The 19559-nt window shown below is 39.5% G+C and overlaps 2 protein-coding genes across 3 annotated transcripts; both read right to left on the bottom strand.

Annotated features, from left to right (window-relative positions):
* Positions 1–907: 907 nt before the first annotated feature.
* Positions 908–7671, bottom strand: RB195_007414 (uncharacterized protein; the record flags this gene model as incomplete). Of its 2 annotated transcripts, XM_064181020.1 has the most annotated exons (24): positions 908–1098; positions 1153–1206; positions 1256–1312; positions 1728–1839; positions 1899–2024; positions 2210–2343; positions 2413–2536; positions 2622–2793; positions 2938–3092; positions 3171–3270; positions 3326–3408; positions 3464–3586; positions 3676–3855; positions 3999–4095; positions 4244–4365; positions 4433–4595; positions 5096–5173; positions 5250–5428; positions 5507–5576; positions 6355–6461; positions 6561–6632; positions 6697–6792; positions 6914–7009; positions 7534–7671. In XM_064181020.1, 24 exons carry the CDS (start codon positions 7669–7671, stop codon positions 908–910), a joined length of 2829 nt encoding a protein of 942 aa, XP_064037844.1. The 2 variants fall into 2 exon arrangements, with proteins under 2 accessions (XP_064037844.1, XP_013291648.2); XM_013436194.2 differs by having other exon boundaries at positions 908–1206.
* A 3387-nt stretch (positions 7672–11058) lies between these two features.
* RB195_007413 (uncharacterized protein) lies at positions 11059–18996 on the bottom strand (the record flags this gene model as incomplete). Its single annotated transcript, XM_064181019.1, has 26 exons — positions 11059–11140; positions 11499–11634; positions 11692–11824; positions 11880–11993; positions 12054–12164; positions 12401–12517; positions 12594–12658; positions 12742–12880; positions 12942–13029; positions 13614–13717; positions 13767–13913; positions 14465–14515; positions 14591–14704; positions 14763–14852; positions 14909–15023; positions 15075–15237; positions 15386–15498; positions 15577–15655; positions 15780–15837; positions 15941–16027; positions 16085–16182; positions 16236–16335; positions 16399–16592; positions 16648–16748; positions 18024–18135; positions 18870–18996. 26 exons carry the CDS (start codon positions 18994–18996, stop codon positions 11059–11061), a joined length of 2838 nt encoding a protein of 945 aa, XP_064037843.1.
* Between the last annotated feature and the right edge of the window lie 563 nt (positions 18997–19559).

Raw genomic sequence — 19559 nt, 5'->3', positions numbered from 1 at the left:
ATATCAACAACAAACGTAGGAGTTGCTATTACAACATTGCCAACCATCATTTCTCAAGCAATAGAAGCGGAAGAGCTAATCACAGATCCAAGAAGCGTCTCTTCCTACGGTTGACCGACCCCGACTCAATCTCAGGATGTTCAGTCTCGAGTTAAATCTGATCGAAACCACATTTTAAGGGATTTTAAGCGGCGCAGTAGCACAACCGCATTGGAAATCTCAGATATATGGCAGTATATCTACGCAGTCAGATTAATTTGAGCGATTCCTTATACCGGAAAGCTTTAGTGGTGGTTTGAATTGAAAACGAACGCACCTCAAATATTATTCAACCAAAGACATTCCCATTAAGCATAACAATATGGTCGCGAATCGCCGTTATCACCACTATTACCACGTTCGAGATAGAGGGTTCCCCCGCACTTTTTTATGTCTGCCGTGAACATTTTGCCGTCTGATCACACCAAGCTCGAAAAGTTTTCAATTCCTCAATCAAACATCTAGTTCTGATAGTTTTTATAGATGTTATACGCAAAATCATGCAAAATAACTACCAAGGGGAACTAATAAGCAAACTCGAAATTAACTATTTTACAACTTAAAAAGTTGCGTACAAGTCATTCTTGGCATTCTGCGAATTACTTGTTCGAAAAGAAACTCTCCTTACAGTATATTAACTGCGAATACGGAAATATAAAGTAGCACTCCTTCTTTTTTGGCTCGGGACCTCAAAATAAAGGTCAGAGTCATCGCGCAAACTAACAGACAGCTCTTCCGCTCTTATTGTTTGATCAGGTACACTTAAAAACAAACAACTCTTACTGGAAGAAATCCACATTAACAAACAACATAATATATACACCAAATGCTTCTATCCAATGCAATCTAACATCAAGTGCAGCAAGAATCACTGACGCCATTCACGGTAACCCCCAGGTCCACTATAGCCTCCTCGACCTCTAGGAGCATATGATCCTCTCATTCCCTGTTTACCATGTCCGGGATTGCCGTATCCTCCTCGGTTTCCGTTGTAACCTCTATCATTGTTTCCATGTGATGAGCTGGTGTTATAACCACCTCCAAAGTTTCGTTGGTAGCCTGAAGCGTTGCGATCATACCCGCCGCCACCATAGTTCGAACGTTGGTTATAGCCTTGCCCCCCGTCGCGGCCACCATAGCCGTCATAGCCATTGCTGTTATAGCCTCCTGCAATTGCCTCATGATGTTAAAGAAGTGCAGCTTCAAATGAACAAACCTCGATATCCTCCACCAACAGTGTATCCTCCACCTCGGTTTCTGCTGTCACGTTCATCTGAAAAAGAAAAAAAAAATTCAGCATGCACGGTACTTTATATACTATGAAACATTTCCAAAGACGTCTACTTAAAAGCGCAATGACACTACTGGTGGTGAATTAGTGGCCAAAAGAGTTAGTAGATTTCTTGACTGCAAAAGGGTCCGTGGGCTCCATGGGATTCAACGAGAGTCGTGATTTTGATTTGTGACAATTAGGATGAATCTTGCTAGTAACAAGCCTTGTTTCATCATGCATCACTATGTGAGGCGCAAGTCACTCGAGGAAAAGTTTACAAGGGAAAAAAAAATGGAGAACTTTCTGTAAAAGAACGAGCGAATTAAAATTATTTGAGTATCTAATATATTAGATAGTTATGAAACGAAGTTTTGATCACATATAGAGTCGAGGAAAAACCAAAACTTATACATACCGGGGCTGTGGTTGATCTCATGACGAAGAAATCTATGAGCAGAACTATCTAAACTTGCTCGTCCTGGGACATCTCGAGTGAACCCAATCTGGGGTCGGTAGTCAGAACCGCTCTGAAATTTGAAGCTAATAAAATAGCGTAAACAATCACCTTTCACCTTTCTTAACTTACACGACGATCACTATAGTCACGAAGAGCACGGGGTATTTCTTTGGCATTCTCTAACCGTTTTGCAGGGAAGATAAAACCTTCAGGATACTGAGGATCTTCGTAAACTACCATAATCGCACCGTTCACCTAGAGGAAATAAAAATAGTATTCATATAAAAACAAAAAAAAAATCCTGAAATGATATTCGTTCGCAAAACAACTACGGAGAGCATGAATATAGAAAGAGGACAAAAATTTTCTCTTGGTCGCTTTCACTATCTGCCGTAATAGTTATCACCTTACAGAAATATAATGAAGTCTTAGATTCTCACGGGTAGATCAGGACATGATTTGTCATCCACTGGAGACGGGAATGCCTGACCTGGAGCTATGGCCGTATCGTCGGCGCAAATTCTACCAGTCACTCCATATGTGAACGCAGGATCGATATCAACAGAATTCGTAGCTGTAAAATAAAAATTTTCATCCTAGAATGTCGATACGTTTAAGAAAAAGAAGGAGAATAATAACTTACTTCCGCTGGTGTTTGCATACAGTTCCTGGAAAAAGTCAAATGCGGGGTGATTCCGACCTATGAATATCCGATTTGGTCCTGTGGTGTTGCGAGCTCTTTCCTCATCAGTTAGTGTATCCTCAACCTGAAATCATGGACATGAAAAATTATAAGCAGACAGAAGAGATTAGAGCGTGGAGAGAAAAAGAAACAAAAATAAAAAAACAAACAGTTTCAAGTGCTCTGAGGAGACGATCCTCATCCACGAAAGGCAAAAGGGCGACCCCTTGCCAGGCATACTTTTTCCCATTTAGATCAATGCGAAAATCAATAGGATACAAATCAATGATAGGCGAATCTTCATCTGTCATCAGCTTCTGCCAATGGATCGGCAGATGTTGTCTGAAAGGAGTAAAGTGGAAATGCTGAATGACTAGTAAATATACTAATATAATCATAACAATAATTAATACAGAGTTGCGGGTCCCAATAATTATATTTTCTATAATTTTTCACGTAATCTTCTAAGGTAAAAAACGAACGAACTTGCTTGCTGCTGGAAATACGCTCATCAGCTGTTGCAAAGGTTTGAACGGCTTAGTAGGACGAGAAAAATCAGGCTTAAACTTCGAAACAGTGTCGAAGTCGCTGGCGAAAGGAGCGTAGTGATAGGGGAAATACCAGTCCCAGCTAACGCAACCCTGAAACACAAAAGTCGAAGACAATTAGGAAATGAAGCATGTGAAACCTCAAAACAGTAACTGTTTAGAGACTCTAACCTGGTAGTAGTATTTAAGCACCCAACAAAGACCTTCAACGTAAGCCCATGCTACTTTTCTTCTAAAGCTGACATCATCTGCTCCCACATCGAACTTTGCTCTAAAATTGCAAAAGATCATTCCATACAAGTCAAGATCATCAAAGTGTGTCTTACCTATAGTACCGATCTTTCCAACCGGTTTCAAACAAACGTATGTCATCTGGCGGATCTTCATCGGAATCAGCATCCAAGGGGGCCTTAAAACAAAGGACTGCAATTCATGTGACTGAAATTCCGCTACAAACCACCCACCGCCGCTTTCCTTTTTCTACTTCCAGGACTCTCCTCCGTCTTTGTGTTAGTGGGTGAATCCTCTTGCTTTAGCATCATTTTCAACCTCCTAGCTGCTTCCTCGTTTTCAGAATAGTGCATAGCCTTGTAATAATTAATTTGTAATGATTATAAAAAGCAAAAATAACTCCTCGCTCCAACAAAATAATGTTTCCCTGTAGAAAAAAAAGTACCTCGACTCTCGCTGTAGCAGCAAGAGCACGGGTTGTCTCACCGCTCATTGGAGTGGCCCTTGCCAGAGGAGCAATGAGAGACCCAGAGCGTGGGACATAAGATGGACCTTGGGGACGACGTCCACCGCTCAGACGAGCTTTCTTTGCCTTTCGTATCGTTTTGAAGCGTTCCTCGTCTTGCTAAAACATATAAATGTGCATTGGGTCAGGCTTCAACAAGCCTGCATATTCTACATTCATAGAAATCTAAGAAGTGCCCAGCTCGCGGAAAAACATTCGGGTACAAGGTTTAAACTGAAAGAAGCAGACCTAAATACCCTCACCTGGCGACGTTTGAAAATTTCGTCTTCTACTTCTCCAAGACCAAGCATGATTCGTTCAACTCGATCCATGTAGACATCCCCGTCCTTTGTTAAGTATCTGAAAAACATAAGTAATGCGCACGCTTTCATAAAATATTAGAATAATCGTGAATAACAACTACTTTAATCACATACAAAAGTCATATTCTTCAAAGCTAAGAATAACACCTTGCTTTTCTTTTATTACGTGTTGTGTCATAACTAACCCTTTCATACTGTACACCATGTCCTTGTACAGTTTGATCAGACGATCGATAGCTCCCTCACGAATTTCCAGAGAAGGTAAATGAGGGAGGAAATCGTTGCCAACAAAAAAGCAAAGGAAAACCTAAGTAGCAAATTTCGACCCTAGTTTTCGTTTTCGAAGAAAAAAAGGAACAGAAAAGATAAATTACCCAGTCATCGATAACCCTTTCAAAGTCATACTTGAAAGGAAGATTCTCCATGACCAAATCTCTTTCAAGATACTCTCTCAAAACAGGAATACGCAAGAATATAAAGTTCTTTTCTTTTGCGATAGGATCAGCATGTTCCGGCCCTTTTTCCTCGTTATCCAGACTGAAAAGATATATCAAACTTATGCGTTACTCAAACAATAGAAAAGAATCTCTACAGCGCTCAAAGAAAAAGAGAAGAGAGAGGACAAGCCTACATGAATATAAAAGTTCAAAGCTGTCAGTTAAGAGTACATATGCATTTAAAAATCTTGGCTGCAAGAAAAGCTTCGTTTAAGAGTATTAAAAAACGTTTCTGTAGAGTTTATCAATACTATATCCTTTCTCACAGAACTTGAAAAAAGAAATATTCATGTCCGAGAAGCTTGCTGCGCTCTGTGAAGAGAGGGCAATATACCGAAGATGCGATGCCTTAACCCTATACAACAAATTTTTCACCGTATAATATACTGTATACCTTCATCTTTTTTCGCCGAAATTAGTTCTCGAGTTGAATTCCTTCGAGGGTTAGATACTTTTCGTAATTACACCCGTGGCGGGACCCAGTTGTGAAAAGATCAGTACGAGAGCGCATGAGGAAAAAAAGACTGACGTTAAACACACCCTCTGCAATCCTTCAGTTCATGTCCATATTGTCCACAGAGTTCACATGGACGCTGTTGATTGGGGATAAATTCCTCCCTAATAAACAATAACATTACTCGTAGAAAAATACGTCGTAACGTTTATGTTCATATATTTGCAGAATACCTCTAACCGTATAATGTTGAAATTAGCCTCATGAGTGGCCAACCCTAGCATAATGAGATCAGCATCAGCACCACAAAGACAATGGACAGTGTCAGGATTATGGGCAGGATTGGAACGCTGTCTACGGATAAAATCCATGATCTTGTGCTCTCCTTCACCAGGTGCATTGGCATCAGAAAGTATAACCTAAACATAATCGGATTGGAGATGTAAGATGTTCTCATTTGCAATTAACCTATCAATATGAAGTAACTAAAATAGAACCTCAATTTTTGCCCATGCTGGATCAGTAGTAATTCTTTCGTGGATGTAATATCGCAATGCTTCGGCTAACCTATAAAAGTTTTTGAAGTAAATGCGGTAATTAGCAGGCATTCTGAAGAAGCAGCATATGGAATATTTCCATTACGTCATTCAATTAATGAGATATCATACAACGTCAAGGTAATCCGGAAACAGCAGTTTCCCTATCCTTTTTTAGATAAACATATTTGCAGTGCAAAAACTTGTACATGCAATTTTGAGAGTGTTAAGTGTCTGGAAGATAAATGTGGGAGAATTCAAACGAGACAGACACTGCATGACCAGCATGCATGACCTTGTCCATGTCATTTACTGCTTATTACAATGTTTATGTTACGATGTTCCAGACACTTGACATTTTGTGGAATTTCGACATTTGTGTGAAATTTACAAAATATGATACAGCAAAAACCAAACCTCAAACTTATCTGACTGGATCGAAGTATCTGCTAACCTATGAAATAGGATTGTTAGGAAAAATCATCTGCTGCAGCAACCTTTTAAATTCTAAGAACTAAAGCACCAACACCTCATTGATAGCAATAAAAAAAACAGAGAGATGGTTATCGCAGCACATTACTTAGTACTTAAACCTTTTTCCTATTTCTGGTTGTTTTTTTTTTTCTGTGATCACTCCTACACAAACCCACTCGAGAATCTGGTGTTGCTGCTGCGCAGTGCCACACAAAATGCTTCTAACAGTTCAACATTACATAATACCATAGTTCTAAAACTTCTAACAAACCACTGAGCTACGCTTCAACAAATCTATAATATATTAATATGAATATATCAGCTAAAAGACAAACCGTGCCATAAATGGGGTGCCAGGAGTAATACAGTTACTGTCGAAATGGCTCTCTTCTTCTTTCTTAGGTGGTAATGCGATACCTTCCTCTTCTAAACGTCGACGCTGCTTAAAAAAAAAGAATTCATTCCAAAAATCTTTTTCCAATATACTTATGTTACAACTACTAGTACTTGATATTATTTTGATTAAGAATGCATAGAATACCTCTTCAATCGAGGCCTTCTTTTCCCAAGCCTCTTTCGACGCTCTAAAACGTCTACTGCGTTGTTGATTCATCTAAATCATTCTAATAGGTATCAAAAACTGTAGCACAAAAAAAGCCAGAACTTTCTAAGCTTACCTTTGCTCTGGGAGCCACTCCATCGATCGCCATGTACAATAATTTACGGGGACGCACAATTGAAAATATACGATCAATATACTCAAAAATGAGGGCCTAAAAATGAATTCATCTTGCAACTAATATGAAAAAGTTCAATTATGGAAACTGAAGAAGGATGAAAGCGGCTTAATGAAATCTTCATATGATGATATCGACAAGTTTAGAATATACTTACAAACATCTCATCCTCATTGGCCGGTGCTGGTCGATCTTCTGGATGTGTACAAGGATGGATGATGCCATTCATGTCCAAATACAAGTTATCGAATTCCTGAAAACCATATATTTAAGGGCATACCATACCGCAGATAGTTGAAAAACTCCAGGAATCTCTTAGGTATAGGAAAATTCGATAGCCGGATAAAGGTCTCGAATGAGACGATTCCAGAGGTTACAGCCCAATTCAAAATGTTTAGTCAACACAGAAAAAAGCAAGGAAAAGTGTCTTTCGATTTTGGGGGCGTAGTCCGCAAAAAAATTAACTAAGCACAAAATCTACAATACTATATTGAAAAAATTAACTGAGCACAGAATCTACAATACTATATTGAATAATCTCATCCAATTTTCAGAGCAAATATATATGTCTGCGCCTACATTCTAAGAAATGTTGTAACCCATTGTAAAAGAAAAATCACGATGGGGACATGAAGAACTGTTTCCTCTTAAAGCAACAAGGAGTAACATGATTCATATAAAAAACATACAGAAAATATTTTGAGCTAGCTATCTACCACATATACTCGAATCACAAAACAACAAGAAAATAATCAAGAAAGAGGTTCCTAAAATTACCTGGAAATTTGGATTTGGTTTAGTAGAATCGATAGGAATTCGCGTCCCGTCAGCATTCCTCTGTCGATCTTCGTTGGCGTTTACAATAATTAGAGGATATTTTTTCGTAAGCCAACGGAAGAATGCTGGTACACCCATAGCCTAAAGATCAACGTTTTCTTATTCAATATATCATAGTAAATTGTGACGCATGTCGCATTTGCCGGAAATTGTTCGGTTGCTGGATCGTGGAGTAGTAACACGAAAAAGTGAAAGAGTAACACGCTAGCAAACGATAACAAAAAAATTAAAGCTCGTTCAAATTCAAGGTGCGCAGACGCAGTGAAGAAAACTGACAATGTTATCCATCTCCTCAGATTTAATACTACTCCACACAAGTGGTAAAAGAACACCTTTTATTGCAATGAAGTTAGAACGAGAAATTTGGGTTCCTTCACAAAACCCCATATGACATAGAAATGTAAAAAAAATGTAGTTTGGAGGATCACAGTCAAATGCGCTCTTATTTCTGAAGATGAATAAATAATTAAGTCATTCGAGGCCTAAAAACTAAGCATTAGCCTCAGAGAATCTATGGTACGTAGGCTAAAGGTACTAAGAGAAAACAGAAAAAGGTAGAGCTTCCAAAAATAAAAACTCGGTTGAGTGCCCCTCTCCCAAATATACTTTAGCCGACAAAGAATATATCAGAGGTAAATGGAAACATTACCACAAATAAGAAGAGTTAAAATGAGCCATGAACAAATTATTTGTCCCTAACCAATTGAGTCAATCGCACCGTATCAGTAAACAACAGCGTCACCACGAAACGGTCCATCCTGTCGACCCGCGGCCGCTTTTAGCGGTGGGTCGAGGGCCGGACGGCCTGGGACCCATAGTTCTACCACAAACTTTCGTTACTCCAAATTGTTCAATCTGCCGAATCAAGTAATGTACATTGGTTAGAAAGAGAGTAATTCTGGATTGAAACTGAGTGTATTGGCGCATCCCAGAGATGTTGGTAGGCGTCAATCACATTATTTTCTATCCTTTCCACCTCCTGGAAGAAGCATTTCTTTCCCTTTTTTTTGTTTTTTTAGAAGAGAAAAAAAAACAATTATTGCATCAAATGCTGCCGCATAGTCAACGATGCGAGTGTCTTGAATAATTTCTAGTTGTTCTAGCATGCAGTGCATCTCAGCAATGTATGGCTCCACTCGATATCTCTCGTCCCTTTCTCTCTGTGCTACCTAGGAATTAAAGTTCTAATTTACCTACCGTTACAACTATTTTACTACTAAAATGACCTTTATTTTACAATTATTTACTGTTCTTTTGTCTGTCAATTGGACTACGTTGCACAAAACAAAAAAAAAAGTTATTTTTAATCTTACTATGTCTGAATTTAATAAGAACAGTTAATTCATCATAGTTAGAGCGAAATCCACCGAAATACGCGGAATTAGACGGATTATAACTGAGATCCGGCGGATGTCCTGAAAGTACACAGTTCACGCTACAATCAGGGAAAGTTTATCAGGAAGTAGACGGGAGTTCGTGTCGATAAAAGTGTCTGGCGTTAATCAGTTCGCTTGGCATGCGCCTAGGCGTTCACTTCTATCCAGGATCGTTTGAGGTTTATGGAAACAGTCCATAAAATGACTTGTGGGCGCCGGTCGATGGATCAGGTCAGTGTTTTTGTCCTTCCAGACAAGTCTGATACAAATTTATCAACCCTGCGAGGAGCATAACGGCGATTTCGAACAATTGATGGATCGTGCGGTCACGGTGGGACCTCGAACCGTTGGCACTGCATCCGTAATTATGACATACATGAGATAGATAATGTGGTTGGTTCCAGATATACATCCGGAACATGAGTTTCCAGTAAATCCAGTGAAATTATCACGTGCGTTCCTTACGTCAATCAGCTCAGCACGTGCTCAACGGGACCAACCGCACCTCATTACAGCACGAATCGAAGGTCCACACGAGTCAGCCGCCCTCCGCAGGCCGTCCGCAGTTTGTTTGCGGCTCTACCGCTTCTGAGTGTCTGTGATGTTGCGTCGTATGTGACAGTAACCAAGCCCGCCTCATCCTTTAGAAGGATGTGTCAGTAGAGCTCGTTTTTTCTTTCAGTTTATAACTCCTCTAAAATAGGTAGGAGGTGAAATAAATCCAGGAAAAATGCGGTCCTATATTGTAAGTTGGTTAATTTACATTGATCAGTTTTGAAATGCACGTATACTTGGGAGTTTTTATGAGATTAACGCCCTTTCCGGATATTCGCTTCTTCGTGGTGGGAAGTGCCGTTGCCCTACGTGATTACTTCAAAGTGTAAAGGCTTATTTGACAATAGGACGTTTGTACGGCTATCCTCATAATGATAAGGTCCACTAAGGAGCTGTTCTCGATATTTTTTTTTCAAAAATATTCCTTTTGCATGAGATCGTAGAACCTACATCAACTGTAACTTTTCGTCGTCAATTTCGGCCAAACCCCTCTGTCTGCATAGGGACCTAAGCAGAAATGTAGTTGGGAAGGGGAATATGCACTCAACCGCACGCTTATTTCTGGAAGTTCTATCTCCTTTTTTTAACTTTAGCTTAGTTGTCATAGATCCTCTAAGACTAATGCTTAGTTTTTATGCCCCGACTGAATTAGTTATTCATCTCCAGAAATAATAGCGCGGTTGAGTGCCCCTCCACCCGCCCAAGCTACACTTTTTGTATTCTAATCATGAAAAGAAAAACTCATCGGTGCTAGTTGCAATGCTCTCATCGAACTGTACTCAAGCTGCTCATAGAGCACAAAGAATCGTTTCTAGAGCATAGAAAATCATTCTTAACTGTCGATTAAGTGCAGGATGCAGAGAAATCATCTTTCCAATGATGAAATTAATGAACTACCGATTTCTCGAATAAGGAAGGCATTTGACACTAAAGAACGATTTTTCTCTTCTATGAACGATTTTCGCGCTAAATGCAGGATGATTGGAGCAGTGTTGAGTGTCTCACTCTCCCAAACTACCATTCCACCAAATTCATCCACATTCAACATCGAATCATAGTCGCATACGTTGACGTGCTACGTGAGAACGAAAAAAGGGCCGGCCTGAACGATTGATCGACATGAGAATTGCGCTGCCCCTATTATAGCGTGTATTTTGTTGTTGTTATCAAACGCGTAATACACAATAAGAGGACAGTTCTTGTCATAGTCTTAAACACTACTAGCATCACTCATGCGTATTAACCAGCACATTTGCTCAAAAAATTCACCACATCATTAATCTTGTGGCACCATCTTCAAGACACGTTCAGTTTGATAGAGTGATATGGGGGAGTTTCTCCCTAGCCCGGAACCTTCCTTATTACTTCGCTTCAATTGTTTTATGCTTTTAATCAAATGTTATTAATTTTTGAAGCCTTATAATTTTGATTTCTTTCTTTCAGTGTATTAATAAATATGCTGTGAGAATATTCTTCAACTGTATGCATAAAATTTTATTAATTTCTCTTCAAAAACGATTTGTAACAATGATAACTACGAGGAGATCGCAGCTTCTGAAGAAGAGGGAGACATCTCATTGCGTTCATAGTTCACCAGTCTCGTTCCAACAAGGTACCTAAACGGTACAAGTGACATTAATTAGCGATCACTAGCATTTCAAGTTGCTTCTCTGCACTGTCCAGCTTCCTTCATTGTGCTGCACATCGATAGATTCGTTTATCTTTCGATATTATTCACAAATGCACCGATTTTTCCTTGCATATACACATCTATTTGATCATTTTCGAGTTATAAGTGTCATACATTGTGCTTCTTCTTTATTTACGTACTCTATGGAAACGAATCTCTCTTTGTGTAAGTTCCGCACACTAATCTTTAAGGCTGAAACAATTTGGAACAAACAATCAACAAGTAAATCTGATGTTTTGCTATCTACCGATAATCTACGAAAGCGCATACATAACATCACTAACTTTTCATTTCTAATGTTTTCTGCTAATCCTTGAATCTTGTTCAATTGCCATCGTAGAAAGCACACAACCAGAAGTATGATCAAACTGCTCGGAAAGCAGTATCGCAGCACAATGACACTATCTTCGAGTGGAGCACCTTAACGCTTGTACATCAGTTCATTTCACAATAAGATAATTATAGGGACAAACTAACTGGTTATAAAAATATATGCTCGTGCTATCAAATAGGGAAAAGCCAGCAACGAACTAAGGAAAAGAATCACTGGAATGACTAGTTGCGATAATATAAAGCGGGTCCGAAGGTTGCGGATCCCATCCTGGTAGATCTGAAGATAAGAATTGCTCAAGAATAAGAAACGACAACGACAACTATGCAAAAACCTGGTCAAATGCTTGTCGCATCCACCATTCTGGTCCCATCATAACAGCTCCACAAGCGATTTTCATATGTAGAACGCCCATCGCCCAATCTTGCCAAAGAAATACAAGTGCAGTCTGAGAAATACATGGAAAGTTGAGAAACGATTGGAAGGGAGGAACTAGGTTCAAACATACCTGATGATAAGACAATCGTAGCGGTGTGATAACTACAAGTTGAAAATATGTACCCATAAGCATAGGAATTACAAAAACGATAGGGATGCAAATAACCAGTAGTCGCAGAGTCTATAAAGGGTTAAATCCTCCAAATTCCTACTATTACCGCATACTGCGACACCATTCATGTAATGCATTATTAGTAAAATGAGACTTAATTATAAGTGCGAGAAGAAAAATTTTTTTTCCTAAGACCTTCACTTTCGTCCACCTCTTATAAGAAAGCAGCAACCTAACCGCGCTCAGCCACAAGTAAACGAATTGTGAAATAAAAAAAAGAATAAATACTAAAACGAACAACCCACCAGATATAAAGAATTGACAAAAGCTTCCTTCAAATGATTCAGTCCAAGATGGAACCAATGTAAGGAGAGCAAACCCATTTTGACAGACATCCAGCATACATACAGGCCTGCTCCCACCTTTAAAAAAAGTCTTGCATTTCCACGATTTTGAGATTAGAGTGAAGCGGAAAAGATACTAGGAAGGAAACCGTACAGTGTAGAGTTCGTGGACGTTGGAATATCCTGTGAGATTGTGTATGATGGTTCGTCCTACTATCACTGGAAAAAAATGAATTCAAACTGCGAACAGAAATACCAAATACAATCTTTACTCTTTTTTCCCTACACCAGTAGAATATTACCTGGTACGAGAAATAGTAAACAACTGGTGAAACAACATGTGATCGCCATGACTCCCAAGAGGAGCAGCACACGTAGTGGAAAGAATCGAGGCCGGATGTACGGCTGAAAAGCTTGCGGTTCACGAAGGAGCAGCAAAGCCTGAACGTTAACGAATCAAAGGATGCAAAAATTCTTCATAACTTTTAGTGAAAAGAAAAACCTGATGTTCTGCAGCTAAGCCTCCTACACCTTGGGCACCAGCACCATCATGTTGGTGTTCTGGATTTGGCAAATCGGGCAAAAGATACCTAAAATAGAGTCCAAATAACATCTTTAATTTCGAGAACTTTGCTAAGAGCACATGCATCTAAGCTTCGCGTGAATTCTAGTTGCTTGTCCCAGCTACCAAGCACTGGGTACAAACATCCCAATCAAGCCTTATACAGCCTCTACAACTGCAGACACACCCCAATCCACCATGTACAGGATCTCTGTGTATATCAGTTGTTTTATTCGTTTAATTTCCCCTTCTTGTCAACTTAATAGGTCTTTTTTGGTCGTAGCAGAATGGTACCCTGTCAGCACAAATTTAATTAGCAGTTTCGGCAGCTTTCACAGCTCGATTAAATGCGAAAAAAAAAGTTCGGAAGTGCTCCGTTTTGTTCACCTGACACTCCATACTAATGATCAGAAAAAAGTTTCGTATTTCATAAGTGATGCAAATAAAATTGCAGAGAGAATGTTTCTTCGATAACTGTTTAGTGCTGTGATAAGATCCATTTTTTATATCATTGGAAATGCGTTGGTAGTTTGGAATGATGCCAGCGTTCCAACGTTTTCGTAGCTGTTAAACACACATGATTTAGAAGATTAAGCACTATGTGATGTATACCTGTCTAAGCTCAATGCACCACCGACATTTACACACCACCACGTCACCATCGTCTTTAGCAAAAAACGCGCCTGTGTTTGTTCGAGTAAAGCAGGAAGAACCACCTAAAATTCAAAATTAAATTGAGGATCACGGATAACATGCAAGAAATACCTGGAGAATCAGAAGTTCGAGTGAAAGTTCACTAAGTGGCGTATCAGCAGAAAGACTCATGTTGTAGGGTAATAATGACGGATAAAGCTTCTGTACAATCACGAGAGGAAGGTAGACGATGAGAAAAATTGTAGTAAAGCACAACGACTGAAAAAAATATTAACAATACCAAGCCTTAAAGGCAGCCTTTGGGGAACCTTCCGAACTGAGGATCTCTTTACCAGTAGGTGTGGAGGCATAGCGTACACGTATCAAGACAGAAATTTGGAACTCCCCTTCCAGATTTCATTTGAAAAAAGTCAATTCAAAATTTTTTCATCAGAATCTGGAGCTAGTAGTCTGTACCAGGTCCGCGGAAACAAGTTCGATTGAATGACTTATGCTCTCTCACAAGATGAGGATGTATTGTGTTAGAGCAGTAAAAGTCGCTTAAATTCAGTGTTCGCGAAGATTTTTCTTGTTTTGCGAGGGCAGATAATTAACATGGTCATTGTTTTCGCAGATTTATGACACCCAATGTCCCAGATTCCAAATTTCTGAGAGTTTTCAGCGTTTTCACCACGATATTTTCTACGTTATGGTTTCCACCTAATGTTGTGAAGATCCCGACCTCGAAAACTTCCCTAAAAGTAGCTATTAATAATAAACGAAAGGCGCCTATAGGTGATCGAAAAGAGACAAAAATAATTAACTCTTACCGTAGAAGCAACAAGACGACGCAAATGACGAGTAACGGGTAGTTCTATCATCTAAAAGGTCAAATTTATGAAAACAATAGAGGAAAAATGTAAAGGGTGCGCACACACGAATTAAAAGATTTTCACCTCTTGAATTGGATTGAATTCAGGATCGTTAAGATTTCGCATAAACCAAAGAACTCCGGGACGTAAAACTTCGCGAAGTAATAAAACGAACGATGCAAAATAAAACACATACACCTAAAATATGTAAAGTATGTTTACTGTTCGATCCTGCTAAAAACCATGTCTAGCTAACCATGCCGATCATCCAATGAATAAATACGGAAGATGTGGGTGAAGCTGCGAATGACGACGCGCGTGAAGACAACGAAGCAGAGAAAAGTTTCTGAAATGCCGAGTTAAGTTAAGTATTGGAATTGTATAAAGCTTAATTAGGCCTACTAGAGAGCATAAGTCCATCCAGCAACCGCAGATAATAGGAAAGAATCCTATTTCGATTAGTACAAGCAGAAACACCTTCAGAACAAGAAAACAAATCCCCAGTATGCGATAAAGACTGAAACGAGAGGTCAAAATTTCGTTAAGAGATGTTTAAATTAGATCTGACCTTTCCAAGCGCAACAAGCCAACAAAGTAGTGTAGCACATAAATAATTGCCGTGACTGCAACGTATCCCGTCAGGATGGCCGCGATTGATGGAAAGTAATAGATAGACTGTTGCACTCCGCATTTATTGAGTATGTAGAAGCCCAGTTTGTAAGGAGCATAAGCTGCAAAAAACAAAATGATTGGACGAATGAAATTAAGCACAGCTGCATGAAAATCTAAAAATTAGAAGGCTGAACAAGTCAGGCCGTCTAGCAAAGAATGAATGAAATCAGACATCGTCCTACACTGATCATATCTACTAATACTCACCAAACATTATCGTAAACAGGGTGTCCAGTGAGATCACCCAAACTACACGTTCCAAAAAAACGAGAGAGCCATCTAATCCCAGTAGTCTCTGCCATGTGAGCTCGTCACCGAGTCTTTAAAGACACGCAGTTAACTTCGTAGGTTCTATAGAGTCACGGGAAATGCAAGAGCGCTGTGTCTAATCATCACACCTGTCCAAATCTCGCCAGTTGTCCTCAACAGGTGGGACATCCACACCTGGCTGCTCCCCATCCCTTGGTTGTTGAAAGTCTGAAAAAAAAAACAAAATTTATATAATTGCTAGGGAGGAACTAGTATGTTCGTACCTGTATTAGCAAAAGAACTGGTAGATAAACTAAAAATAACATTGATTGATTGAAACATGTCGACCTACCTAGTAATTCTGCGCGACCAACTCTGTGATGTTCCTCTGCACCAAGATTTTGCAGCTCCTATGAGAGTGATTGTGATTGAACGAAATTTTGAGTATATTAGTATTTTAAAAACTAATATCATAATTAAAAGATCGTGTAGCAAGTAAAGGTAGCAGAATACCTCATTATTCTCTACATGTATTCCGGCTTCGATTTGTTCCAATTCTTCTTCGTCTCCGACATCGTTTTCTTCTAAATCCCCGTCGTCCTGAGAACGTAGTAATAAAAAAAGTCCGAAAATTAAGATCTTATGTACCGAACGTACTTGTTCATGTCCACTATCGTCTGTTCCTTCTTCGCCGTTTTCAGCATCAGGAAGACGTTCACCATCCGCCGCGCCATTCTGAGCAGCTTCCCCTCGTTCTTGAAGAAAAAGTATAGAAGAAGTTAAAGAAGCTTAACTAATAATCACTCACCGATGTTAAGAAAATCGTGGGGGCCTCCATGGATGATCTGTTCCCGTAGCCAAACTAACGAGATGAACGTACAGATAAAAATTATAAGCAGAAAGCAACCCTAGAATAACGTTTTGACATGAACCATGGATACCAAAGGCAGACATGACAGAAAGTAAACGACCTTGAAGACATCAGGAAAGATGTGCTCCGTGCGAAATATACTGATAGGCAAAATTAATATTTCTTGCATAGATAAATAAAATACGGCATGGTAGATTCTTGCCGCCGTTAGCGGAACAACACCTAACCACGATACCAAAACCATGGTATAAACGAGCCATGTTCGTAGCATCCTTGCGGCATTTATGGCAACACCTAGGAAGAAGTAATGATTGATGAAATAAAAATAACAAGATGAAGGAGCACAAACCTTTCAGGATCTCAGCAACTGGAAGAGCCTTTGGCATGTCCTGTCGATAGATAGGTTGAAAAGAGTATTTGTAGTTGCAAAGTTCACATACTTCCTTTTTACTAAAACAAGTACTTAGAGATAGAAAATGGGGAAGTAAAATTCTTTTATCGCAAATCCATGGCAAATTGGATTTATGGTGGACACGACGAACTACTAGTAGACCTGGGTCTCTATGTACATTGGCAATGTCAGAGCGACAGTGACGTTCTCACGAAATGTTTTGGAGGTGTAATCAACACGTTCACATTACGACTGTGGAAAACTGTACAATTCCCCAAACGTGCTTTTTTTTAGATTTCACTCTGTTCCCCCACGTGTCGCTAGGCAATATTGGATCAGTTGTCCATTCTTGCCTACCGACACGTGCACTTCTTCGCTGAAAATGTATCACGTTATTCTAATGTACTACCGACTGTACGCTAATTCCAAAGATTCTTCGAGGACTATTGGTGGTCAAATAAAAGGCAGCATATTACGAAACTAAATAATAAAACTAAATAAGTTGGGATCGCTGTGTGGGCAAATGTAATGCTCGAGGAGTAGGTTATGACTGTAAGTATACCCCGCTCAATTCCTCCTAATCTTTCTTGTCCACGCACCTCATCCAAGAGCGAGCGGTCGAGAATTAATGAGGTCTTCTCAGCAGCCTATTCAAGTTAAACCAATGAATAGGCTGCTGACCAATGTTGATGGAATTGGGACATGTACGAAGGTGGGGTGTCCTAACATAACCTCGTAAGAAATGACACAGTTCCCACATCGTTTTTCAGGACGACAATGGGGAATTGGGCGTGAACGCGCTCATACTCATAATCTACACCCGAATCTCTATATTTGCCCACAGAAAGCCCAACAATTTTGTGATACAGTGCCTTTAAGCAACGCAACAACATATTATCGGCATTTTTTTCATTGAAACGGTCTTTCTCATCGCCGCCGTCATAATACCTATCATCGAATTTAGAAATTATTACACATTGTACAATATGCGTGACTGTAGTAGACCATCAGGACCCATAAATGTTTTCAACTAATTACTCACTACTTTGGCTGCGATCAACTTTCTCAGCGTAGCATCCGCTGATAACCGGCTGTGTTCGAAGCGGTAGAGCTAGCGGTTACAACCGAGGCGAGATTCGCTAGCTCCGCTCTTGTCTGCACATCGAGAGGAGTTAGTAGTTGGTTAGTTCCTCACATCGATCGCAACCGCTGACTCTACCGCATCGTTTCTAGCGCAGCCGCTTATGAATTTCCACCACGGTTCAAGTCGCTTTTACGTCAATATATAATTTTCTTAGAGTACAACAGCAGCATAATGAAAGAATATGCAATACCTGTATTTCAGCCACTCTGTAAGGCATTCCTGATGAACGTACTTTATACTTCCAGTACAAAGACATGGGTAGTATAGATGACCATCATCACCACGACAGACACGACACATATCTAAACTTTTCGCATCTTGAAGACCCCGTATACGTACAATTTTACTGATGGAAACTTCGATAATAGACAAAATAGCTTATGCATTATATGAATTTCGCAAACATGTCTAAAAAGTACTTTTCGAATTGTAATTTATACAAAGAACTCTTATCGATACAGTTTCACTCGAAACCGCTCCAAACAATAGGTGTTACAAGACTTTGGAGGTAAGCGCTTTCGAAATTCTTTTCCTCTTTCCCTTTTTGTTCTTTGTTAGCGCCTACACTATAAAATCTTAAAGGCTTGTATAATATTTCAAAACTATAATATTAATATCTTGCTGGAAGCTTGACGGCTCGAGCAGTAAATACAGCTGGCTTAAGCGTATTGTAAAATGACAAAGCGACGCGCCCTCGGTGAAGGCGTGCAGAGAGCTCCTTCCACAGGGTGGAGGAGATTCATCGGACCACTTTTCTTTTCCACTATTTCGTATAAAAGTGCATAAATGGGCTTACACAGCCTTAAAGAAGTCCTTTTCCACTAGATTTATCGTTTTCGTTGCTCCCAGGATGCCTTTAAGTCCTCTGATTCTAAGGGTACAATTTCTGTCTTCTGTATTTTGTGCAATTAAACATACTTAGTGTTTGTTATGACAAAAAACCCCAAAGTCCGAATGATAAATCGATGATAAAGTTGGAACAACGATAACAATCCTGCATCAAAAATTAAAAGGAAACTTTGGCAATGCAACTTACGGTGATCATCATTGTCATCTACAGACTGCGGAGGCTGAGAAGACGTGGTTGGACCAACAGTTGGTGGAACATTCTCCGGTTTTCCAGAACCTGTAGCTTCAGAGTGACCATAGTCAATGTGTTCCATCGCAATAATTCAGCACATCTACTTCCAGTACTAGCACAGGGAAAAATTGCAATATGTAGCTGAAAATGTGAAGTTTTATTAACAAGTCAGACTACTTCTTCTGTGGACGTGACGGCTTCTGAACAAAACATATCTCGATTTGATTGATATTAAACAAGACGAAGAACGTGTCGATACTAGCAGCACCTCTTTCCAAATACTGTTATTCTAACTTTGTTGTCAAACACTCGTTAAGATAATGGGTAAACGGTAGCAAAACAAAGAAAATAACAAGTAAGCAAAGAAAATAGTAAGCTTTGAACGGAGATTACAAATAGTGCATTTCCAACACATAAAATCAGTCAACATTTACATCTAGTAGATATATCTTTATACTGCTCACTGTGTTCGTTCTCACTCTTAGTATGACTTTCTGGAAGCACAAACACGGCTAATTGGTAACCATTGATTTTATCTCCCTGGCAAAATACGAAAGTGCTCGACACTCCACTGCAGAACCTATCCAGTTCTACTCATTTCATAGGTTCAAGGAAGGCACACCTTCTGACTGTTCTGCGCTGTTT

The sequence above is a fragment of the Necator americanus genome, chromosome I (assembly GCF_031761385.1).
Source record: "Necator americanus strain Aroian chromosome I, whole genome shotgun sequence".
Classification (NCBI taxonomy): domain Eukaryota; kingdom Metazoa; phylum Nematoda; class Chromadorea; order Rhabditida; family Ancylostomatidae; genus Necator; species Necator americanus.
This window is presented reverse-complemented; position numbering and strand designations above follow the sequence as displayed.